Below are 25,427 nucleotides of genomic sequence, written 5' to 3'. Positions count from 1 at the left end.
GGTTGCTGGGATGGTTACACTAGGTAATATCAATAAAGTGCCTGCCCTCCCCTTCCTGCCCCCATCACAGCTCTGCCTGTTGAATAACTGGCTGCAAATCCCATATTCACTCAGGTGCTCTGACCCACCACTAGTCCCTGCTTGGGGATTGTAAGGTCTCCTTTTCCACTTTTCCTCCTGCCATTGGAGTGAGGTACCAGAGCCCTTCCAACACCAGGAAGGAACACATACTGTCCTTCATGGGCTGGCCTTGGCATCCTCTGCTCAACCCCACATAACTGCCACAGGAGAGAGATAGTAACAAGTGCATTCCTTACCAGGCAAGGCCAGAAGGAGTCCATCTAGCCCAGACCAGTCCCATGAACCTTGGCTAAATGCCAGTTGGCATTTAGAGTGGAAGTAAGCACTGTACATTCCACAAATCACAGTTTTCTCGCTGTGTGAGGAAGCCCAGAGTCTGTTATGAACAGCTCTGAAGATGCTCAAGAGGTGGCCCAGCCGAGCTCTGTCTTCTACTTACTCTAGCCCAAGCAGATGTTTTCAGACAGATACCCAGGCACCCCTGCTCCAGGGAGCCTTCTCTGACTTGGTCTGCCTCCCAAACAAGGAGAGACGCTGCAAAAACTGTGGGAGCGTAAGGGCTGTTGGGCAGTAAGGGTGTGAGGCCTGGAAGCTTCTGGGAAAAGAGCAGCAGGTTTCCTGGGCTTTAGCCTGCAGGTTGGACTTCTGAGAGGAGGCAGGCATGGGAGACAAGGGCAAAGGGAGGCTTTGTGCTGGGGCCAGAGTGTGTGTGTAGTGGGCCGTGTACCCCTAGCAGAGATGGGCAGGCCAGGGGGCCTGCCTAGTGGGGAGACAGGGCGAGTGGGTCCTGGGGAGCAGGGTGTCTAGGACGGGTCGTGCTCACGTGCTCCAGGAAGCAGGCGCCCAGTTCGCTCAGGTGGGGGCGCTCCCTGTTGAACCTCTGCTCCAGCGCCTTCACAAACGCCTTCTGGCACCGGTAGATGTCCTCAATGTTCCCGAAGATGGTGCGCAGCTGCTCCTCGCTGAACATGTCGGCGCGCTTGCGACATTGCCTGATGTAACCCTGCGGCCCGCGACCCATCAGGTCTCTGTCCGGACCCGCCCACGCCAGCCTCCGCGCCCCCCGCCGGGCCTCACCTCGCAGATGTCGCGCAGGTGCTTGATGTAGTCCCGCTCGGTGCTGAGGATCTCGTTGATGACGTTGGTCCGCATCTGGTCCTTGCTGCTCTGCGCCTCGGCCCCTCCATCCTCGGCCTCTCCGTCTCCGGCCCGCAAAGCCTCCTCGTCAGCGGGCTCGTCCTGGTTCACCCGCAGCTGCAGGCAGCGCGCGGCTGGTCAGCGCCCCCTCAGGTCAGCCCCTGCCGAGGGTCAGCGCCCTACGACCGGCACGTGGCGGCAGCGGGGAACTGAGGCTCGGAAGACGCGTAGACCCGCCAGCCTTTTTACCCCCAACACCGGAGACCGCACCGCTTCCCCTTCTCCTCTCCCTCCTCTGCTGTTTCTGGACTCAGTGCTGGGAGCAGAGCAAATGCTCATTCTCTCATGGTTCGGAACGAGTGCCTGCTCACAAGGGGCCGACCCTTTAGGGGCTGTAACGAAGTGGATGGGTGATGGGGCCCTTCTGGCTTTCTGACCTGTAAGTAGGACAGGCTAGAGGTGGAGAGTGGGCAGTTTATCCACGCGGTTTGGGGCAGGAGAAGCAGTGAACCCCAAGGTCTGGGATATCTCCTCTCCACTGCCCTCCACCTGGCCTTTGAGAGGGCACCGTGATTCCTTCCTTGGAGACCAAAGGCTGCCACAGGTAGGCTCTGGGTCCCCTTCCTGTGGTCTCTTGTGCTAAAGACTTAACTCGTCCATGCGTCAATTTTCTCAGGTGTAAGTAGCTTTTCCCAGATCCCAGGGCATTGTGAAAGTTGTTAACTGAGATGCCCGCCCAAATTTTCTGCACGGGATTTAGTAAATGCCTGGTGTTGAGTTGTCTGTGGTGATGGAATTCTAACATGCAGATTCCCCCGGAGGAATCCACACACCATCATTTCTGACGCATTCCTTTCTGACATTGAGGGCACCCCTCAATGCCCTCAGGCAGGGAGCAGGCAGGATTTGGTGATGGCTCTGCAGGAGGAGGAAGCCTGTGTCACACTGTGGCTGGCCTTCTTGACACCTCACTCCCCACCCCAACCCACAGCCTTGCAGTCTCAGCACAGCCCCGAGGGTGGGGTAAGTCCATGCCCAGGACCCCAGAGCAGTTTCAGGTCTGCACTTCTGAACAGAGCCTGTTGGCTCCTTATGGGCATAGGAGCAGCACAGTCTGGTGCCATACCCGCACAAAGCTGGCTGGAAACCAGCCCTCGCCGTCAGCAACACGACCCCACCACCACTCTCTGTTGGTGGCATCCATTACTTCGATGACATCCCCAGCTTTGAAGCCCAGTTCCTGGTCATCCATGGTGACATGGTCCCAGAGTGCCTCAGCACAGACCACACTGCCATCACTGATGAGCTGTGGAGAGAGCCACAGATAGCAGATCAGTGGGAAGGCTGTCATGGACCTCTTCATGGGGAAGGGTGTTTCTGCCCTCTGCCCTCCATCCCTCAGCAGCCCTGCAAAGAGGAGATCCTGACTCATGTTACAGAGGAGTGAACAGAGGCTCCCTCAGAGCCAGTCATTCTTCAGGGGACAGGACTATGCCTTGGGCATGTCTAGACTGGCAGGGCTCATGATGAAGCCTGAAGTGAATTTGACCACCAGAATCCTGGTGAGCCACAGAATCTGAGAAGCAAGTGTGTTGCTCACTCCCCTGAATAGGGCACACCTTCCACCCACCCCACTAGACCGGTGATTTAATTATTACTCTCAGCTTCATTTACCATCTAATGTGGCATTAGAGGGAGACCACAAGGCTGGAGGGAGAAGGGGCTTATTCCCTCCTACTAGCTTCTTCTGGACTTGCATTATGTGTGGTCACCTGGCAAGCAGCAGTGCCACTCCTCTCAGGTACACGGGGACCCAGCCATCACAGTAGCTGGATCTGCTTTGCAGTGTTTTTTGAACATTTATAGAACCAGTCTCATGGCCCTCCCTTGCCATCCTCCCCCCAACCCCCGCACTAGCTGAGCAGCACCTAGCCTCAGACTTCTAGGTCCCAGGCCCATGGAATCCTCATCTTTAATTATTTCAACCTCTTTCCTTTATTCCCTAGGTCTAGGGGAGGTAGGTACATCTTGAAGCTGCTATTTCTGTAACAGATACTTCAGGATTGTTCTTATGCACTTGGTTATGGAATCCAGCACTCTTTATGGGGCTCACAATTCTTTGACTTCTCTCTGCTGAAATAATTTAGTGTGTTTCCTTCCTCCCACATGGTCATGGGCCTCAAATCAGTAGGAATGCTCCCTTGCCCTGAGAGGCAGGGACTCCCTGAGTCCCTGAGAGGCAGGGACTCCCTCCCTCCCCCTTGCCCCAGGCAGCCCTTGTGCTTAGAGCCCCATTTCCTGTTGGGCTGATGCCTGCTTTCCTGTAACGGTGGGCTCAGTTTCTGCTCCATGAATAATGAATGGCCCTGGGGCTTAGGACAAGAGGGAGGGGTAGGTTGGGGGCTATACAAGAGGTGAGATACAGGCCCCTCTCTGGTGGGACCAAGTGTTGGCTCTGCAGGGTGCCTCTTTGGCAATTAAGGCCTCAGAGCATCACCAGTCAGGCCCTCTGCACCAACTATCTCTTCCTCTGAGCTGCTTGCCTCTGCCCCCACTCATGAGTGTGAATCCTTCCTTGGCTTCAGGTCCAGTGGTGCCTTCTCTGGGTGCTCCCAGCTCAGTGTATGTGCTTTTTCTCAGACTGAAATGGGATCCAGAGTGGGGCTGTAGTCTGAGTCTTCACCTGAGAGCTTCAGTAGCTAAGGGGTCTCCCCTAGGCTCTGAATGCGCAAGGTGAAGGGTGGGATAGGCCACCTGGGTACCAGAGCCCACTCAGGTTGGAACCTCCCTCCAGGGTAGGACCTTAGCAAGCACATTCAGAAACCTCCAGTTCATGTTTTCTGGGGATGAAACCTGCTCTAAACCCTGACGAAACCACTCCCCCGAATGATCCACAGCCAACCTGTAGACCTACTCTCCCATGCAACAGCCATTCAGGGGCTGCAGATTCCTGATGCCCATCCAGGGACCCTGGGCACCAAGCACTGGGTTATTCCTGGGGGGCTGCATGCCTCCTCGAGGGACCATTGAACTCACCCCAGCTAAAAAGACCTACTACAGGTATGTCCTCTTCTGCAGGAAGGCCTGGTCCCCAGGATCAAGACCTCCTGGCTGCAGGGAGGCCACATGAAAGTGCCTACTGTACCTAGCGAGCAGGCACTAGACTAAGTATCCCAGAGCTGTCACAATCCACATGAGCAGGCTACCACCCCTACTCGTGAAGGATCTTGCCTGAAGACAAGGAAGAAGCAGCATACTCAAGGGTGGTGTGGGTGAGCCAATGAGAATGCGGTCTGCAGGTGAATGTCCTCTTTCAGGGACAGTGATCACAGGTGAGCAGATGCATCAGGACAGAAGATGTGTGTGAGCAAGGGTGAGTGTAAGCATAAGGACAGAGGGTGTGTATGACCTCAGGGAAGTATATGCATCACAATGGAGGAAATGTGTGACTACAGGGTATTTGGGTAGTTTTGATCCTTGAGAGGTGAGTGTCCTGAGACTCCCTCTTCCTGCACACACCCCGACATGCACCTGCCAAAACACATTTATACAGTCGATTAATGGGATGCTCCACTTTGATCTCCTGAGAACACTGCAGGTGAATGCTGTCCATCCTCAGTTTACACCAGGTGCACATGCAGGTCTCCAGGATAGCATGGAAGCTGCCTTTCACTCCTGGAGCCCAGGCAGGGAACACATAATGCAGACATACTCCACACAGCCCAGCTTCCCACCATTTCCCTGCCAAGGTTGTTCCCTACTAATATTAACCAGGTCAGGTGTCTCTTCCTAACCCTGGGTTCTCTCAAATGAGCCCTGAGAAAAAGCCACTTTTATATGGGCCAATGCTTCCTCCTGCTGCTTTCCTCTGCCAGCCCTTGCAGAGAGGTGGAGATCCTACACAGATGATTTATATAGCTGCAGGAGAAGGGCTCTAGGTATGGGACAAAGAGGTAGGCTTCCCAGAGAGACAATGGTTCCTGAAACCTGTATGGACAAGCCCCTACACCTGCATTGTCCAATTATCCAGAAGCCCTTGGTGGTGGTGGTGGGGGTGGTCGCCTTTGTCACTTCCTTGTCCCAGTACCTTGCTGTGCACAGGAGGTACTTTGACAGACACACAGCCATGAGTAATTCCCCCGGTCTCCCTGTGCTTTGGTCCTGACCAATGCCCAAAGTGACGATGTGCTCTCCCTGGGCCACAAAGCTCCTCTAGATCTACAAATGTGAGGCATTCTGTCAAATTAGAGCAAGGACATTAACCATTTAAGCCATGTCGCCAAGATAAAATGTAGTTCCAAGAGGTCAGAGATACATTCTAACTCCAGGACAGCTCAGAGGCCACCAGAGCCCACACTGCATGGTTTCTGGGCAGAGGCCCTTCCTCATGCTCTCTGTCTGAGGTGCAGCTGCATGGAAGCCCAGATTCAAGTCCAGCAGGCTGAGCCGCAAGGGTTGCAGGCTCTTTCTTGGCCTGGCAGTGGGGAAGAGAAGCTGGCTCTGAGACATGGAATATTTATGTGGAGGCCAGCTGGGGGAACTGTCCCTGTGGAGGGACAGGGGGCAGGATCCACTCCTGTACCCCAGAGATTCTGACAGGCTTCAAGAAGCCAGGCTTTGCCTCAAAGCTCCCCCTGATGACCACCCACTGTGTTTCTCACCCTGCCCCATCTCCTCCTCTCTCACATATGCAGACTAACGGAGGATTCCAATCACACAGTCTGGGAAAAATGTGGCTCAGCTACTTTGGGTCCCTGTACAGCAAGGGCTAGGGAGTATTCAGAATGCCCACCTTCGAGGGGATGCAGGAGGGGCTCTACCTGAAGTGGGGGCAGGTTGGCTGAGATCTCTAACACCTAAAATAGGAAAAGCAAGGGCAGATGACATGTGAAGAGGAGCCCACTCACTTCCTAGACACTTTTCAACCCACACAGAAACGCAGGTCCAGTTCCGCTCACAAGGCAATCACATGTACAATTTCCAGACAACCACACACAGCCGTGGCCACAGCTTCATCCGCATCCTCAGTTTCACATAGAGATGCGCCATTTTAGACACACGCACACACGCTTACACACACACACACACACACGTACAAAGGACAGATGGAAAGAACCCGTGGCACAAGTGTCATTACGCCCCTGAATCACCTGCAGGATCGCATCCCCAGCGGGGCGCGCACACAGACCAGAACTTGGCACATGGGGCTGGCAGGGGAGGCCTCCCCTGGTGGCGTCCTGTACGGGACTCACGGGGGCAAGACGGGGCCAATCGCCACACCTCGGGCCACTGCGGGCTGGGAGCCTTGGCGGGCACCAAGGACAGGGTTGAAAGGGAAGACGCGCGGCTGCCGAAGGAGCCCAACGCTGGCGCCACTCACCCCTGCGCGGTTCCCCGCGGCGCCCTGCCCAGGCGGTCAGCGGAAGGCCAGCAGGAATATCAGTACGACGTTGATGAGGACCAGGAGCGCCAGCACGGCGAAGACCACCACGCGCTGGGCGCCGGGGGGCAGGTTGCAGCGCAGCAAGGCGCGCAGGGCGCTCCCGGGCGCCGCGGGGCGTCGCCGGGACTGCGGGGCCCTGGCCATGGCGCCCGGCCTCCGGGCTCCTTGCGGCCGGGAGGTCCCGCTGCGATAGGGCGGGAGCACGGCAGCCGGGAGCTCCCGGAGGGGGGCGGAGCCGCCTGCGCTCGCCGGGCCCGGTGCTCCTCCGGCTCAGCCCGAGTCGTGCGCGCCACGTCTCTCAGGCCCCGCAGCCATAGCAACCGAGCGACCGCAGGGGCGGAGGAGCCGGGGTGGGAGGGGTAAGGAGGCTTGGGCTTGCGCGGCGCTCTGCCCTTGGCGCTTCCCGTGGTGCGTGTCCGGGGAACCTCTCAAGGCCCACTAGATGGTTCTGGCCCTCGGCCGGCCAGACGCAGAGGACCGCGGTGGCGCTGGGGAGGGCAGAGGGCAGAGGGCGGGGGGCGGGAGTAGGGAGGCGCTCGGGGGTGCTGCGGGAGGTCGTCGATATTGAGGTATCTCAGCTGTGGGGACCAGCCAGGGGTTCTGATTCCTAACACCAAGAGCTATCTTGGCCTCCACTTCAGAGGACTAAATGCGGCTCTAAAAGGTCAGGTAATTTGCTCACTCATAAAATCTCATGGGTATACATGGATGGTGGAATCAGGATTTGAACTCTGGGCAGACTAAGGTCATCCACATTGAGGTGCTCCATTGAGGCCCTGACTCAGGACCTCTCCTTACTGACCCATCAGAGCAGCATTTTGTTCCTTTGGGAAAGCATCTGGCTTCTTCAGCTGCTAGTCATCTCCTCCCAGATTTATTGAGGTGTAAGTGATAAATACAAATTGTATATATTTAAAGTGTACAACTTGGTATTTTGAAAGAGGTATACATTGTGAAATAATCACCACAATCAGGATAATTACCATATCTATCACCTCACACACTTACCATTTGCGTGTCTGTGTGTGGTGACAACTTTTTTTTAAAGTTTATTTATTTTTCAGAGAGAAAGGGAGAGAGAGAGAGAGAGCAAGCAGGGGGAGCTGCAGGCAGAGGGAGAGGGAGAAGCAGACTCGCCACGCAGCAAGGAGCCTGATGCATCCTGGGACCCTGGGATCATGACCTGAGCCGAAGGAAGCCATTTAATGGACTGAGCCACCCAGGTGTCCCTATGTGCGGTGACAACTCTTAAGATATATCCTCTTAGCAAATTTAAAGTGCACAACGTATTGTTAAATATGATCACCATGTTGCACCTTAGATCTCCAGAATTTACTCATCTCACACACACTTTGTATCCCTTTGTCTGACATTTCCCCCTTTCTCCCTCCCCCAACTCCAGGCAATCATCGTTCTTCTCTCTGCTTCTATGAGTTTGACTTTTAGATTACATATATAAGTAAGATCATGCATTTTTTGTCTTTCTGTGTCTGGCTTATTTCACTTAGTGTAATATCCTCCACGTTCTCCATGTCGCAAATGGTGGACTTTCCTTTTTTAAGGCTGAATAATATTTCATAGTATATATACCACATTTTCCTTGTCCATTCATCTGTCAATGGGCACTTCGGTTACTTCCATGTCTTTACTACTGTGAATAATGCTGTAATAAAGATGGGAATGCAGATATCTCTTTGAGATCTGATCTCATTTCTTTTGGAATGTCCAGAAATAGAATTGCTGGATTAAATAATAATTCTATTTAAAAATTTTTGATGAGCTTCAATACTGTTTTCCATACTAGCTGTACCAGTCTATATCCCCACCAACAGTTTATAAGTTTCCTTTTCTCTACATTGTCACCACCACTTATCTTTTGTCTTTTTAATAATAGGCATTCTAAGAGATGTAAAGTGATACTTCATTGTGGTTTTGATTTGCATTTCTCTGATGATTAATGATGTTCCATGTATCTGTCCATATATCTGTTGGCCATTTGTGTATCTTCTTTGGAGAAATGTCTATTCAGGCCCTTTGTCCATTTTTAAAATGAGTTATTTGTTTTTTCTACTATTCAGTTATATGAGTTACTTATATATTTTGGATATTAATCCTTTACCAGGTACCTGTTTGCAAATATATTCTCCCATTCCACAGACTGCCTTTTCACTCTGTTGACAGTTTCCCTCACTGTACAGAAGCTTATAGTTTAGTGTAGTCCCACTTACCTATTTTTGTTTCTGTTACCTGTGTTTTTGGTATCATATCCAAAAAACCATTGCCCAGACAAGTGTCAAGAAGCTTTCCCCTGTTTTCTTCTAGTAGCTTTATGGTTTCAGGTCTTTGGTTTAAGTCTTTAATCCATTTTGAGTTGCTTTTTATGTATCTTGTGAGGTAAGGGCCCAGTTTCATTCTTCTGCATGTGGCTCAACAGCTTTTTAAAAAAACCCTATGTCAGGGTGCCTAGGTGGCTCCCAGTTGGTTGGACGTCTGCCTTCGTCTCAGGTCATGATCCCAGGGTTCTGGGATGTAGCCCCACATCAGACTCCCTGCTCAGTGGGGAGTCTGCTTCTCCCTTTTCTCTGCTCCTCCCTCCGCTGTTGCACACACACACTGTCTCTCTAAAATAAATGAAATCGTAAAACAAAACAAAACCTTATGTCAACTATGCAGGAGTTTACACTCTCTTCCTGACAGAGGCTGCAAACTTAACACTGTAGGTGTCATGTGCAAGTGTCTGTCAGTCCATCTACAACAGCGAGCTCTGTCACAGTCACCATGCCATCAGAGGGGTGCAGCTGTGGGGGCTGAGGAGACTTAAAAGCAGGTCAGAAGTGAGTAGAGATTTCCAGGTTCCATGGGGGTAGGAGTGATGGAATATGTGCAGAGGTGGGTGTTCACATGTGGGTGACTTTGTTTCTGTATGTTCAGGTTTCTATGTGTGGGTAAGTACCACATGCATGTGAGTGAGTACAGATGAGTGCACTGAGGACACTCCCATCCTGCTGAACACCCTAAGCAGATGCTGGGATGTGTGTACCAGGAGTGGTTCAGGATTGTGTCCAGAGAGGCTGGCTGCCTGCCTCAGAGCTGATGGTTCCAGCCTGGTCCCATCTGTCTGGTTGTCGGGGGGAAAGTCTTCTTTCTGTATCTCTTCAGTTCTTCAGGAAACTAGGCTCAAGATTTGCTCCCTCAAGCTCTCAGGAGGATTGTGGGGGAAAAGAAGGCATCAAAGGCTCCCTGCCACCCCAAATCCCAGGGCTCCTGTGGTAAGACTGTGTGACATGCCCTTTGGCAGGGGGCAGCTCGGAAGCCCTGACTTTGGGCCAGATGTTCTATTGTGCCCCTGTAGTTACAGAACCACTGAACACCAGGGAAGAAGGGACAGAAGGAAGTTCTGGGACTCCACTGGTCAGTGCATGCTGAGTGCTGTGGGTCTATTGTACTACCTGCTGCTGGACTGGCCCGAGGACCATACCTTAAGGCTTCATCCAAGGCCCAGTTCTGGGGTCAGATCTCCCCTGTAGCTGACCAGCCTGGGGCAGAAGAATTTCTGAACCTGGGCTGGGACCAAGAACTAAGGGGTGCCCTCTCCCCTGCCTGGGGGCACCCAGACTTTAACTCCTGGGGAACTGGGTGTATAGCAGGGAACACAGTGGCAACATCTTTTTTGTGTATGTTTCATGACCAAAAACAAAGCCAGAAAAGTTTGAAAGCGAAGGCCTTGGCCCTTGAGGGGTTCAAGCTAGATGGTGCTAAGCCAGGGAGTGTAGGGTAGGTGGAGATGGCAGCAGGGAGTGGCCCACCCAGGCTGCCAAGGTGGCAGGACTGGCAGGGAGAAGGGCAGATGAGGGATAAGCCCCCAGGACCGTGTCTTGGGGAGGGAAGAGGATAGCTGCTCTTGGTATGCTGGCCACTAGAAAACTTTCAGTCCTTTCCCTGGGTGTCTTCAAGCTGACACTACTCTACTCAAGTGCAGTCATTGTCCCAAAACAGGGCGTTTTGGGACAGTATCAGGCTCTTCTCTCAGGCTGGTGCAAGAAGGGGGTACAAGAGCCAGGCCTTGGGATGGATACCCAGGCCCACAGGTACTGGGGAAGACAGATCTGCAGAGAAGGTCAGACTAACTCCATTGATGGGGTGGGCACAAGCTGGCCTGGTGTCCTGCAGTGTCCTCTTAATATTCCACAAAGAATTTCTGGGAGCTTAAGGATGACAAGACTGTCTTCTATCCTCGGGTGACCCTGTGGCCTGGTGGGCCAGGACAGTCCTGCTTCCCACCTACTCTGCTGGCCTAATTATTGGTAGAGCTCCTTTTATGCTTTAAGCCTCAGGGTAGATGACAAGATTTATATCTGTCTGCCCTCTAGTTCAAACTTCATCTCTTCTCAGTAGGAGGATCCAGGAACTGTCCCTGGACCCCCCCATACCCTCCTGGAGCAGGGACATCAGAACACTCCTATGCACAGGTGCTTGGAGTAGACCTGGACACAACAAGGCCCTCAGAGCCATGCAGGCAGTGAGCAGAACTGGGAGGAAGACCAGCTCCACACATGTGCCCTCCTTTAATGCAGTTGTGACCTGGCCAATAGGGGAGACACTATCATCTATAGTGCAGTGGAGTGGGCATCAGAAGACCGTAGGCCTCTGAGCCAGGAGCCATGTCCTCTCCCCTCTTCTGGTCCCATCTCACAACTTGGTGGGGAGAGGGTGGGTAGCTGGGTGGAAATGAAAAGAAAATTATGTTTTCCCAAGACACCTCCTCCTTTTGGCCCTCAACTCCAGAAAATATGCTTGGGCTAAGGATACTGTCAGGCCTGACTGCAGGGATAAGTGCCCAACCCAGCAGGACAGGCTCAGAGCCTTGTGAGGTAGGGAGAGGCTGGGAAGAGGGTGAGGAATCGGGCAGATAGGCCCGGTCCTGGGTCTCGAACATTTAGACAACACACTAGATGGGGCAATACTGAAGAAAGAAAGGGATACTTCTGGGCACTGAAGGGAACGCCTACAGCAGGGGTGGACGATCATGAGGTGCAAGGCCCGTGTGAGATGCAGGGAATAAAGAATGAGCATAATGCTGTGTCCTTTCTCACTTTCTCACATATATGCCCTGTGCCCCTGGCCCCTGCCAATCCTGTATCCCAGGGCCTGGGACATCACCAGACACGAATTAAATACTCAGTAGGTATGTCACATACATGCAACATACACATCCACACAACACACTCAGAACCTTCTTGTGCATGCAGGTGTGGGCACAGGCACTCACTTCTTCTGTACCCAGAATACAAAAGTGCTTCACTATTCTACCCTGTATCTACTGCTCTTTGGGCGAAATGGTTTTTGAGCTCCCTTCTGCTTGGAAATTGAGATGTGGTCTCTCCTTCTGAAGTCAACACAAACAAGAAAGTGTCACAATTTAGAACATGATATTCACATGTGTCCAAAAAATCCAAGTGAATGTGTGATTTTAGAGCAAGACAACTATTCTTTAGTCTGGACTTTTCTTTGACATCTGTTGCTTCTATAATCTCTAAGTATGAAACTCACATTGACCCTAGCAAATCTTCTTGCTGTACCTATGAGCCAGCAGTGAGTGCTAGAGGGTTTGGGAAAGCACAGTGGGACTTGGCGGCTCTTAGAAGGCCAAGGGAACCACCCTGTTATTGGAGAATCACCTTTTATAGCTCTTCAGTTTCTGATTATATGGATCTATTTGATGCTGCCAAAAAATCATAATGAATGCCTGCCTTTACACAGTACCTTATACACCTGTATAAGTGACCCTCCTATAGCTGCCCATGTGACTCAGATGCCACATCCACTCCACAAGAGGAAACTGAGGCCCCGAGGAGGGAATGACTTGCCACAGGTCCCCAGCTGGCCAGTGGCAGGATGAGGGGAAGTCCAAGGCTGTCAGCCTCCAAACCCAGGCCCTGTCCTTTATGCTATATTGCCCTAGAAGGGCAATATAGCATAAAGTATCTAGAAGTGCTGCTGGGTGTCATAAAGGTGAGTAGCCTGGTGGACACTAACCAAGTCAGGAGCCCAGCATCCAACTGGCATGAGCTTGCTGCATCCCTGGAGAAGGGCTTCTCGGTCTGGTTGCCCTCCTCCGGGATGTGATATGTCCTTCCCTGCAGAGGCACATCCAGGAAAGACAAGTAACCTGGAAAGCACTGACTGCTCTAAACATAAGAAACAACATTACCACCCTGTCTACTCAGAAGCCCCATATACCAAGAAAGACCTTTGAACCGAATAGGAAACAAATTTTCTAGGTGGCCAAGATAGACGCTATCCAATTCATAATCTAAATTACCTTCATTTCCCTCATAAAGATGCCCTCTGCCAGAGCCTATTTGTTCTTTTAGAGTGGCCCTGGCTCTTAACTTCCCTCATCCAAAGCATCTAAGAATGAAAAACTTGTCAAGGGCCTCAGAAGGCACCTCCACCCCAGCAGCAAGATAGGACAGACCAGAATTTTGCCAGCAGGTAGGACACACACAGCTATGAAAAACAGACACGGGAATTCTAACAATGCAACACCGATGGCCACACACCTTGTCAGAGTCCCTAAAAACTGTATGTGAGTATTTCGCATTGCTGGAAATTTACTGAGAACCCACCACATGGCAGGGTATTTATGTTATTTCAGTCAGTCCTCAGGTAACCTCATAGATATCCTATTTTACAGTTAAGTAAACCAGCGTTCAGAGGGTTTACCTGCTCAGAGCTCCACACCTGGCCCCGGGCAGGGAGGAACTATCATCCAGGTCTGGGAGGCCCCAGTGCTCGCATTCTACCCCCTGCACCATGCTTCTCCCCACCAGGGCTGGGGCCCAAGACTGAAGAGGGCAGCCTGACACTTCAAGGAAAAGCAAAACCATTATTTGTGAATTCTGCTTAAGATAACAAAATAGCTGATGAGAAGTACTTAAAGAAAGGCTTTATGTATTGGAAATGTCCACTTAACTTGGATATGTGTTCTTTAACACACCATGGATTTTGAATAAAGCATTATTTAATGACTTTTAAATTATTCAGATCTGGGCATGAGAGAAGAGTTTGTCCACCGTCTATAGTTTGTACCCATCTGTCAAGTAGGTAATGAGGATAGTCCTTGAGGGTTTCTGAGAAGTCCACCAGCCCATTTATTCACTCACACTGTTTGTAAACTGATCCCCTCCTGAGATGTTGCAAGATCCTGGGTAGTCAGATTCTGGTTTTGATGAGACAGAAATACAAAATTGCTTATGACCAGGAAGAGAATGCAGGGTTATGGATGTGGGTTATGGACCACATTATGTTTAGGGGTCCTCTACCTGCCAAATTAAGTAAAAAAGAAGACGGGGAGAAAATAGAAGTACAAGTGAGAAAAAGAGAGGAGTCAAGGTCTCAAAATGTCTCTGTCCTTGGAGAATGCAAAAGGAGTCCTTAATAGGGGAACCAGTTTTACTGAGAGGAAGTATGTCACTAATTTCTTCTGTTTAGGTAGGAACAGCAAACAAACTTGCACACAGTTGTCATAGCAACCACAAAGCTCTTTGAGCTCTTGGAGTCAATAGGAGAGAAATCAATTTCCACTTGCCTTGCTTTCCATCCTGCCCAGACAACTTCTTGGAGGGACAGGGGTCTAAAGCCCTGGCCTCCCTTCTACCAAGCAGAGCTTCTTCTATCCAGGATGGCTTATGGGGGCTGTTATAGGGAAGGACAGACCAGCACTCTTTCATCATATGTCTTGGGTCATGCCTGCCATTTCGGGTTCCCTTTAGGCCATGAGGGCAGAGGGGCAGGTCCTGTATTGGGGTAAGCTCTGCTGGTGGACACCACATCCTAAAGTGAGAGCCACAGGCTGAAACACCTGGGGGCCACTGCCATCTGCTTGGAACACAGAGACTGTGGACATCTAGGCCTGTGCGAGAATGCTCGACTCACCCTGACATCCAGGCCATCTGTCCCATCCCCATCCCTTCATCCATGCAGCCTTGACCCTACCTCGTTGATGGCCAGCTGCTCACCACCCCCTCCAGGGTGGCTGTAGTGGTGGCTGGAGCTGTGCATGTCCTCAAACAGGTCCTCCTCACTCCCCGCCTCATCAGCACGGAGGGCTGTGTCCAGAACTCCATCAGGGATAGCTGGAAGGAGAGATACCAGCTGGCAAAGAGGAGCTGAGGATGGGGGACAGGCAGAGAAGGAAATGCACCTTTGCAGGATAAATGATCCTTCTTTGAGAGGAGGGAGAAGACCTGGGAACTAGTTTTTCAAATCATTTTTGCTGCAAAATGTGGTGTGGTTGAAAGAGTGCACAAGGTGACTTTCGCCCCATTGCTCTTGATCACCTACCCTTCAATCCCCACCATCACCCTAAGGAAACAGAAATATCTGCCAGAACATGACACTCAAGAGTCCCCTCCAGCTGAATTCAGTTCAAAGCCTTCTACCCACTAAATAATTACTCCATTATTTCCTAAGAATAATGCTAACAATTTATTCTGAAATGCATATGTATCCAAAGAAACATAAAGTAATACATTTGAGTATAGTTTAGATATTAATAAAATGAACTCCATAGTAATTACTCTGCTTAAGAAAATACCAGAATCTCAGAATTGAACTACCTGCATACTCTATTCTGACTGCATTCCCTTCTTTCCTTTAGAGCTATCCATTATTTCTATAAATCACACCCGTGCTGTGTTCTAGCATTTATTTCTGCTGAGTCTTGCATGGTTTGACCTTATATAAATGAGACCATCCAGTACTGTTTCTGGTTTGGCTGGCCTTTTTTTTTTTTTTCTCAACTGCTTGTGTAGCTGTGATTGATTCACTCTCACAGATGCACAGTCTTATTATGAACATGTCAAATTTTACATATCCATTGCACTGCTGGAGAGCAGCGGGTGCTTTTCTGTATTGCTGCTGGTATGAATGACGGTACTGCAAACATACCTCCACATCGCTGGGGCACATGTTCCAGAGTTTCCCCTTGGACAGTGGTTTTCAACCTCTTTTTCATTACTACCCCCTAAAGAGCCCTTTATACATTGTTTTCCTAATTGTCCCAATGAAATTTTAATACTACAAATATACTGTATGTTTGTTATGTTTCATGGCTCTTTGGAAGGCCACAAACCATTGTCATGCCTAAAATTTTTGCCCCCTTTGGCAAAAATCATTACCTCTGGTGTGAATTGATAGTCTAGGTGGATAGGTCCCAGGTGTGGTATCCCTGGGTCCTAGGTGTGCCAAACTGTTTCCCAAAGCTATTCTACCACTTAAAATTTCCAACAGTGGGTTGCCTGGGTTGCTCAGTTGGTTAAATGTCTGACTCTTGGATTCGGCTCAGGTCATGATCTCAGGGTCATGAGATGGAGCCCCACCTCAGGCCCTACACTCTGCATGGAGTTTGTTTAAGACTCTCTTTCCCTCTCCCTGTCCTTGTCCCCGACGTGCACACATGCCCTCTCTCCTCTCTCTCTACAATTAAAAAAAAAAAAAAAAAAAGACGTCCAACAGTATGTATGAATGTTCCCACCACACCACATCTTAGCCAGCTCTGAGGACTGACATTGTCAGACATGGTTGACAGGCTGATGGGTATGGAATGGAATCTTATTATAGTTTGAATTTACATTTCTCTGATCACTAATGATCACTAATGAGGTGAACACCTTATCCATGTTTATGGGTCATTGGTATTTTCTTAATGTGAAAAATCTATATCTATTGAGCTATTGGTCTTTAATGTAATCAATAATGTAAAAAATGTATTTCTATGTATGTGTATATATACATACATTGCCCCAATTCTGCATGCTAAATCTTTTTCACCCACTTGTATCACAAGTATCATCTCCCACTTTGTAGCTTGTCCCATCTCTTTAAGGTGCTTTTTGATGAACAGAATTTTCATATAGACAAATTTATCAATCATGTCCTGTGTGGTTTATATTTTTCGTGCTGATAAACTCTTGCCCACCTCAAAGTTGCAAAGGTACCCACCTATGTTATCTTTCAAGGTTTTGTAGTTTTTCTTTTGACATTAAGTTTTTATTGCACTTGGGAATGATTTTTGTGTATTGTGTAGTTTGAAATCTGTGGTATTATCATTTATAATAAGAAATATATACTTGGACTTTGACCTTTTCCAGGCACAGAGCTCCTGGGATATCCTATGATAAGAGTGATAAAGGTTTCTTCTCTTATGTTAATGAATACTCTGGGAAAGCCCCTAGGTAACACAGGGGTGGGGCTGCCCCCCCAACCTACTTCTAGGGAGGGGAAAGGGGCTGGATCAATAGGCAGTGGCCAGTGACTTAGTCAATCACACCTACATAATGAAGCCTTCAAAAAAACCCTTAGGACAGCGTTTGGAGAGTTTTTTGGTTGATGAACACATGGAAATTTGGGGATAGGGCATGGAAGCTCTGTGACTCTTCCTGTATACCTTGCCCGGGAAACTCTTCCATCTGGTTGTTCCTGAGTTCTATCCTTTTGTAATAAATTGGTAATCTAGTCAGTAAAATGTTTCTCTGAGGTCTGTGAGCCGCTCTAGCAAATTAATTGAACCCATTGCAGGACTTTGTTGGAACCTCCAATTTATAGCCTGTGGATCAGAAACACCTGGGTCTTGTGACTACTACCTGAACTGGGAGAACAAGAGTGGTCGTATAGGACTGAGCCCTTGACCTGTGGGATCTGAAGTTATCTCCAGGTGGTGAGTATGAGAATTGAGCTGAATTGCAGGACACCTTGCTGGTGTCTGAGAAATTGCTTGGTAATGGGAACACACATGAAAATGGGTCCAGAACTTTTAGAATCCAATTTCATTTTTTTCTGTAAAGATAAACAATTTTCTCAGCATCATTATGGAATAGACAGTGCTTTCCAATGGATCCATGATGTCTGCTCTGGCCTTCAATTGAGTTCTAGACTCTATTCTTGTGGGAGGCAGAATTGAGTAATAGCCTCCAAAAAATGTCAAAGTCCTAATCCCTGGAGCCCATGAATATGTTATTTTACATGACAAAGAGGAATTAAGATTGCAAATAGAATTAATTCTACAAATCAGCTGATATCAACATAAGAGGATTATCCAACATTCCCTGGGTGAGCCAAACATAGGTGAAAATATTAACTTTGTGAAGACTCATCTCAAGCATTTCCTCTGGGCAAGTCTTATCTAATATCACTCCAAGGACTGACATTGGTTTCTATCTCACTGCCAAGGAGCTTTGTACAGACAATGGTCATGGCACTTATCATACATCCCCTATACATTGCACTGTCTGTCTCCCCAAAGGCAGTAACCTTGCCTTATTCCTTGATGTAGACTTCAGTAAGTGTTAAAGAAATGAATGAATAAAGAAATGGGAGCATGGTGGACAGAGGGAATGACTGAATAGATGAATAAAAAAATGGAGAGACGAATAAGTGAATGTAGGGAGGCCTGGAGGATGATGGCAAGTAATGGAAGGCAGAGCCTCTGGGGCCTGGCAGAGCCAATGCCTGGAATACAGCTAAAGCTTCATGCCTGTGGCTAAATATGGACACAGAAGTACGGAACTTGAGAGCAGCACTCTGTCCCTGGAAATGACTGGAGAAGCCCTCTGCTCCAGCCTGGCAGCAATTGTCTGAGCCCAGTTTAGGGTCAGGAACTAAGAGCCCTGACCCTGACCCCACACAGTCAAGAGTCCCAAAGAACCCTCATCATTTTTATTTCATATTTTATTGTTTTTAAATGATTATTACAGAAAGTTCTGAATAAGTATAAAGGGAGAGAATGAATCTTGTGATCCCATTATCCAGCTTCAGCAATTTTCAACATGAAGGCAATTTTGTTTCATCATCCATATCCCCTCCCCTTTCAGATCCTAGATATGATACAATTCTATCTGTAAAAACTGTAGTATATAAGAAATGAGGACTTGGTCTTTATAAAAAAAAATAAGCTACAATACACATCTAAAACAAACTATAATCCATCAGAGGTTGTCTTAGTGGCATACCTTCTCCTCTAGGGCATTAAAAAAATTTTTTAAGGACATCTACATGACACAGTTGGTTAAATGACCGACTCTTGGTTTTCTGCTTTGGTCTTGATCTCAGGGTTGTGAGATTGAGTGCTGTGTAGGGCTTTGCACTCAGCGCAGAGTCTGCTTGGGATTTTTCTCTCTCTCCCTCTGCACCTCCCCCCCCCAAAAAAAATAGATAAATCTTTAAAAAAAAACCTTTTATTTTGAAATAACTCTATAGGGAATTGTAACTGTGGTGCAGAGGTCCTGTGTACCCTTCACCCAGTGGTTACAGCTTACGGAATTCTGATATAATATCACAGACAGGAAAGTGGCCTTAGTACAATGTGTGTTTATGGTTCTACATCATTTTACCATCTGTGTAGATTTGTGTAACCACCATGGCAACCAGTATGTAAGCTTTGGAGGATAGCTTTTTCACTCAGCCAAATGCCCTTGAGATCCACCCAAAATGTTTGCATTTCTACCTCATCCTTTTTGTAGCTTACTAGTATTCCACGCAATGGGTATATTAGTTTATTCCACCTCCAACCCACTGACAGACATCCAAGTGATTTCTAATTTCAGGCTGTTGTAAATAAAGGTCTTATGAACATCTGTGAACAAGTTTTTTGGTGAACCTAAATTTTCATTTCTCTGGGATAAATGCAATTGCCCAGGGGTAAAATTGCTGGGTCATATGGCAGTTTATTGTTCAGTTTTCTAAGAAACTGCCAAACTATTTTCCTAAATCTTTTTTTTTTTTAAGATTTTATTTATCTAATTGACAGAGAGAGATCACAAGCAGGCAGAGAGACAGGCGGGGGAGGGGGGGTGGGGGTGAAGCAGGCTCCCCGCTGAGCAGGGAGCCCGATGTGGGGCTCTATCCCAGGACCCTGGGATCATGACCTGAGCTGAAGGCAGAGGCTTAACCTACAAACTATTTTCTATAGTAGTTATGCCATTTTACACTCTCATACTCAACAATGTGTGTTTCTCAGAATCCTTACCTGCATTCAGTATTGTCACAATTTTATATATTTTTAAAAAGATTTATTAATTTATCTGAGAAAGAGAGAGAGAGTGCAAAAGTGGGGGGAGGGGCAGAGGGAGAGGAAGAGAGAGAATCTTAAGATAAGCTCTGACCTCCCAAAGCAGGGCTCAGTAATGACCTGAGCTGAAACCAAGTGTTGCATACTCAACTGACTGAGCCACCCAGGTGACCCTGTTAACAATTTTATATTTTAGACATTTTGATAAGTGTATAGTGATATTGTATCATGGTCTTAATTTGCATTTCCCAAAGGCAGGTGCTGCTGCACATTTTTTCATGTGCTTATTTGTAATCTATATACCTTTTTTGGTGAAGTGTTTCTTCATTTTTTTTTTTTGCCCTTTTCTAATTAGATTGTTTATTGTATTGATGTTGAGATTTGAAAATTCTTTTTTAAAATTTTTTATTAAGTGAACTCTACCCACAATGTGGAGCTTAATCTCATGAGATCAAGAGTTACATGCTCTACCAACTGAGCCAGCCAGGTACCCTGGAAAATTCTTTTTTTTAAGTTTTTAAATTTAAATTTTTAAATTTAATTTTTTATCTTTTTTTAAAGATTTAAAAAAATTATTTATTTGACAGACAGAGATCACAAGTAGGCAGAGAGGCAGGCAGAGAGATGGGGGGAGGCAGGCTCCCTGCTGAGCAGAGAGCCTGATGCAGGGCTTGATCCCAGGACCCAGGGATCATGACCTGAGCTGAAGACAGAGACTTTAACCCACTGAGCCACCCAGGTGCCCCTATATTTCATTTTTAATATAATAAATAGTCTACATCCAACATGGGACTCAAACTCATAACCCTAAGAACAATACTGGCTGAGCCAGCCAGGTACCTCTGAAAATTCTTTATATATTCTAGCTATGAGTCCTTTGTCAGATACGTGATTTGGAAATATTTCTCTTAGTCTGCAGCTTATTTTTTCATCCTCTTCACAAGGGTTTTCATGAGCTGAAGTTTAAAATCTTGATAAAGTTCAATTTATTGATTTTTCCTCTTATGGATCATGCCTTTGGAATCATGTCTAAGAACTCATCACCAAACCCTAGTTGCAAAAGATTTTCACTTATGTTTTCTCCTAAAAGCTTTATAGTTTTACCTTTTACATTTAAATCTGTGATCCATTTTGAGTTGTTTTTTTTCTTTTCTTTTCTTTCTTTCTTTTTTTTTTTTTTTGTTCAACTGTTGTACCCTAGATAAACTAGATGATATGGACAAATTCTTAGGAACACACATCTAAGGAACACACATCTACCAAAAATGACTCAAGAAGAAACAGAAAATCTGAATATATACAAAATTTGTAAGGAGACTGAAGCAATAGTCAAAAACTACTTAGCAAAATAAAGCCCAAGAGTAGATAGATTCACTAGTGAATTCTACTAAACATGTGAATAAGAATTGGCATCAATCTTTTTCAATATCTTCCAAAAACTGAATAAGAGAGAATACTTCCTCATTAAAAGCAGACAAAACACCACAAGAAAACTACAGACAAATATCCCTTATGAACATAGATGCAAAAATCCTCAACAAAAGATTAGTTAGTGGAATTCAATAAGTAAACTACTAGTAAATTGAATTCAACAGGATACTGAAAGGATTATATATTTCTTTACCTACTAGGATTTATTTTTGGAATACAAGAATAGTTCAACATATGAAAACTGTTCAATGCAATATATGACATTAATTGAATGAAGGGAAAAAAACTACATAATCATTTCATTTGATGCAGAGAAAGCACTGGCAAGATTCAACACCCTTCCATGATAAAAAATACTCGGCATATTAGAATATAAAGGAATGTCCTCAATATGATAAAGGCCATATGTGAAAAAGCCATAGCTAATACACTCAATAGTGAGAAACTGAAAGCTCTTCCTCTAAGATGAGGAAAGAAAAGGATGCTCACTTACCACTTCTATTCAAAACAGTATTGGAGGTTCTAGACAGAGCAATTAGGCAAGAAAAAGAAAAAAAAAGGCATCTAAAATGGAAGGAAGAAGTAAAGCTATTTCTTTTCAGCGATGACATGATCTTGCATATAGAAAACCCTGGAGAATCCACAATAAATCATTAAGGCTAATAAATTCAGCAGAGTTGCAGAGTACAAATCAACACATAAGAATCAGTTTTATTTCTGTATTTTTGCAATGAGCAATTTGAAAAGGAAAAAATTAATTGTAATATAGTCATATTGGAAGTAACAAAAATACATAGGAAATAAGTTTCACCAAGCAGGCAAAAATTATGTACACTGAAAATTACAAAACCTCCTGTAAGGTATTACAGAAAATTGATAAATGGAAAGACATTCCGTGTTCATGAAATGGTAGATTTAATACTGTTAAGATGACACTACTACCCAAAATAATCTACAGATTCAGTGTAATCCCCATCAAAATCCCAATGGCATTTTTACAAAAAAAAAAAAAACACAAAATTTACCCTAAAATTCATATGGAATATAAAGGCACCCTGAATAGCTAAAATTATCCTGAAACAAAAAACCTAAAAGCTGGAAGACTCACATTTCCTGATTTCAAAACTTACTACAAACCCACAGCAATCAAAACAGTGTAGTACTATCCTAAGGATAGACATGTAAACCAATAGAATAAAATAGAGATCCCAGAGATAAACTGTCATACATATGGTCAGATGATTTTTGACAAAGATGCCAAGATGGCCAGTGGGGGAAAAAACAGTCTCAACAGTGTTGGGAAACTAGATATTCACATTAAAAAGAATGAAGCTGGATCCTTACCTTACACCATAGACTCAAAATGGATCAAAGACCTAAACACAAGAATGAAAACTGAACTCTAAGACTCTTAGAAGAAAACAGAGGAAAGACTTTATGACATTGGATTGGGAAATAGTTTCTTGCATATGACATCAAAACTATTGGCAACCAAAAAAATAGGTAAACTGGAATACATCAAAACTTGAAAGTTTTGTGCATTGACAGAGAGTTTCATGACAGTGAAAAGGTAGCCCACAGAAAGGGAGAAAATAATTGCAAATCATGTGTCTGATAAGAGATTACTATCCAGAATATGTAAAAAACTGTTACAATTCAAGGACAAGAATAACAATAACAACAACAAACTGAATAAAAAATAGGCAGAAGTCTCGAATAAATATTTCTTCAAAGAAGATATACAAATGGCCAATAAACACATAAAAGGATGCTGAACATCACTGATGATTAGGAAAATATGAATCAAAACAACAGTGATATATTGCTTCATACCCTTTAGGATGGGCTACTATTAAAACAAAGGCCAAAAATGAAAACCATGGGAATAACAATCACTGGGGAGGATTGGAGGGAGTAGGACCCTCAGGCACTGCTGGCAGGAACATAAACAGTGCAGCTGCTGCAGAAAACAGTTGGTAGGTCCTCAAAAAGCAAAACAGAATTACCATATGATTCAGCAAATCCACTTCTAGGTATGTACCCAAAAGAAATGAAATCAGGGAATCAAAAAGATACTTGTACACCAGTATTCACAGTAGCATTATTTACAATAGCCCAAAGTTGGAAACAACTCAAAAGTCCATCAACAGATAAATGGGTAAACAAAATGTGGTATATATGTACAATGGAATATTATTCAGCCATAAAAAGGAACAAAGTTCTATTTCATTCTGCAACATGGATGACCTTTGAAAATACTAGGCTAAGTAAAATGAGCCAGGCACAAAGGACACACACTGCATGATTCCATTTCTATAAGGTACCTAGAATAGGCAAATTCATAGTGACAGAAAATAGATTAGAGGTTACCAAGCTCTGTAGAGATAGAGGAACAGCGGTTACAGCTTAATACAGAGTTTCCACTTAGGGTGATAAAGTTTAGCAATATATAGTGGTGATGGTTGCACATGTGAAAATAATTAATGCCACTGAATTATAGAGTTAAAATGGTAAATTTTAAAACATACATTTTATCATAATTAAAAAATTAATAATATATACCAAAACCCACTGAATTTTATACTTCAAGTGGGTGAGTTGTATGGTATGTGGGTTACAACTCAATAAGGCTGTTTAAAACATTGGTTGGCTCTATTTGCTCAGCACTGTTTCTGAATCTTCTTTTCTGTTCCAATGATCTATTTGTTTATTCCTCCAATACCATACAGTCTGTACTACACAGTTTTCTGAAGCTACATAGTAATTTTTGTATATGTACTGCTGAAGCGAACACAACTACATAGTAATTTTTGAAATTTGGTACTGCGGTTCTTCCTAATTTATCACTCTTTCTCAGAAATGTTTTAGTTATTCTTGTTCCTTTGCCTTTTGTATACATTTTAGAATAATCTTGTCTATAGTTAAAAACTACAGTCATAGTTGCTGGGATTTGATAAAAATTGCATTAAAACTGTGGGTCAATTTGGAGATAACTGACATCTTTACAAAATTATTGAGTCCTCCAGTTTGTGAACATGAAATATCTCTCCATAATTTAGATTTTCTTTGATTTCTTGCAGCACTGCATTATTTTAAATCAAATCCCAGAATCCTATAATTCAATCTATAAATACTATAAAACATGTCTTAAAAGATACAGTCTCTCTGCCATTCTTTTTCTCTGGGGAATTTAAAAATCAATGGTCTTGAGAGAAATAAAATAGATTCTTTGTAAGAGTCACTACTTTCCTTGTTTTTTTTCTTAGGCAGTCTCACCTGGGGTCTCAGCAGCTCACAGAATGATTGCTCACCTAGCAAACTTAGACCCAGGAGAAAAGAAAACCACATTTCAATGTGAGTGTCCCAATATTTTTACTCATCATCTAATATCCCAGCTTCCATCCCAGGATCTGGGACAGAAGTGGTGTTTGCATTAAAGAAAAGGTGGGAATTCCTGGGGGTGAGTGGAGCCCATAGTGGGAGAATGACCTTGAGACTAAAGTTAGGAAATCCAGGCCCTGGTTTGGCTGATCTGTGCAAATGGCCAGGGCAGAGATAGTCACTTGCCCTTTGAGAGGTGGCCCAAACTCCTTTCTTACCAAACAAGGCCAATGGAAGATTCACATGCAGTTAGTTTATACGAAGGCATTAAAGGGTGGAACAAGTGCTCTATGAGCATCTCTGGGTGAATAAATACATGAGCACAATATGGCCTGGTCAACACAAAGTCAGTCTTGACTCCAGATCTTTAATTTGCACGTAGGAAAACAAGTCAGCTGTCTGATCCATTCTGAGATTCTAACTATTTAGAACATTTAGACAGTAACACAGATAAGAATTTTGGGTTCTAGACAAAAGGTCAGCAAGACCCTTTTACCAAACAATTCTTTGTGTCCACTTACAAGGAAAGGCCATGGCTCAACCAATGAAGGGAGAGAGTCCCAGGGGAATCTTTTTGGTGCTGTCCTAGAGCCCTGGAAATTAGCGGTTCTCAAAGTATGGTCCTCAGACCAGCAGCATTTCTTGGGAACTAGTTTCTGGGGCAGGCTGTGTTTAATACCCCCCCAGGTGACGCTGGTCCAGAGTTGAAAGTCTGAGATTACTGCTATCAGTCAAGAGTCCTTAACAAAGTGACTTACTTCCTAGGAAACTTCTGCTTCAGCAGATCCACGTAATACAGTCTAAAAGGGCCTCAGGGCCCTTTTAGAAAACTTTTAAGAACCTGGCACAAAGTTTCAGGGTAGAAATGGGAATTTCAGAATGTCA

General features: G+C 45.9%; 2 protein-coding genes across 2 annotated transcripts in view; both read right to left on the bottom strand.

Moving 5' to 3' along the window:
- The window catches only part of ARHGEF4 (Rho guanine nucleotide exchange factor 4), a gene marked incomplete at its 5' end in the record, with an annotated part of 91,099 nt that overhangs the window by 7,570 nt on the left and 58,102 nt on the right, over positions 1-25,427 (bottom strand). Inside the window, 4 exons of the mRNA XM_080798735.1 lie at positions 905-1,084; positions 1,159-1,335; positions 2,345-2,524; positions 14,660-14,799. Of these exons, the coding sequence (XP_080654861.1) occupies positions 905-1,084; positions 1,159-1,335; positions 2,345-2,524; positions 14,660-14,799 (677 nt within the window). The remainder of the gene's footprint in view (positions 1-904; positions 1,085-1,158; positions 1,336-2,344; positions 2,525-14,659; positions 14,800-25,427) is intronic.
- SMIM39 (small integral membrane protein 39) lies at positions 6,635-6,805 on the bottom strand (the record flags this gene model as incomplete). The annotated part of the gene is made up of 1 exon (XM_080798577.1): positions 6,635-6,805. One exon carries the CDS (start codon positions 6,803-6,805, stop codon positions 6,635-6,637), a length of 171 nt encoding a protein of 56 aa, XP_080654703.1.

This window comes from Martes martes (genome assembly GCF_963455335.1).
Source record: "Martes martes genome assembly, chromosome: 3".
NCBI classification, from domain to species: domain Eukaryota; kingdom Metazoa; phylum Chordata; class Mammalia; order Carnivora; family Mustelidae; genus Martes; species Martes martes.
This window is presented reverse-complemented; position numbering and strand designations above follow the sequence as displayed.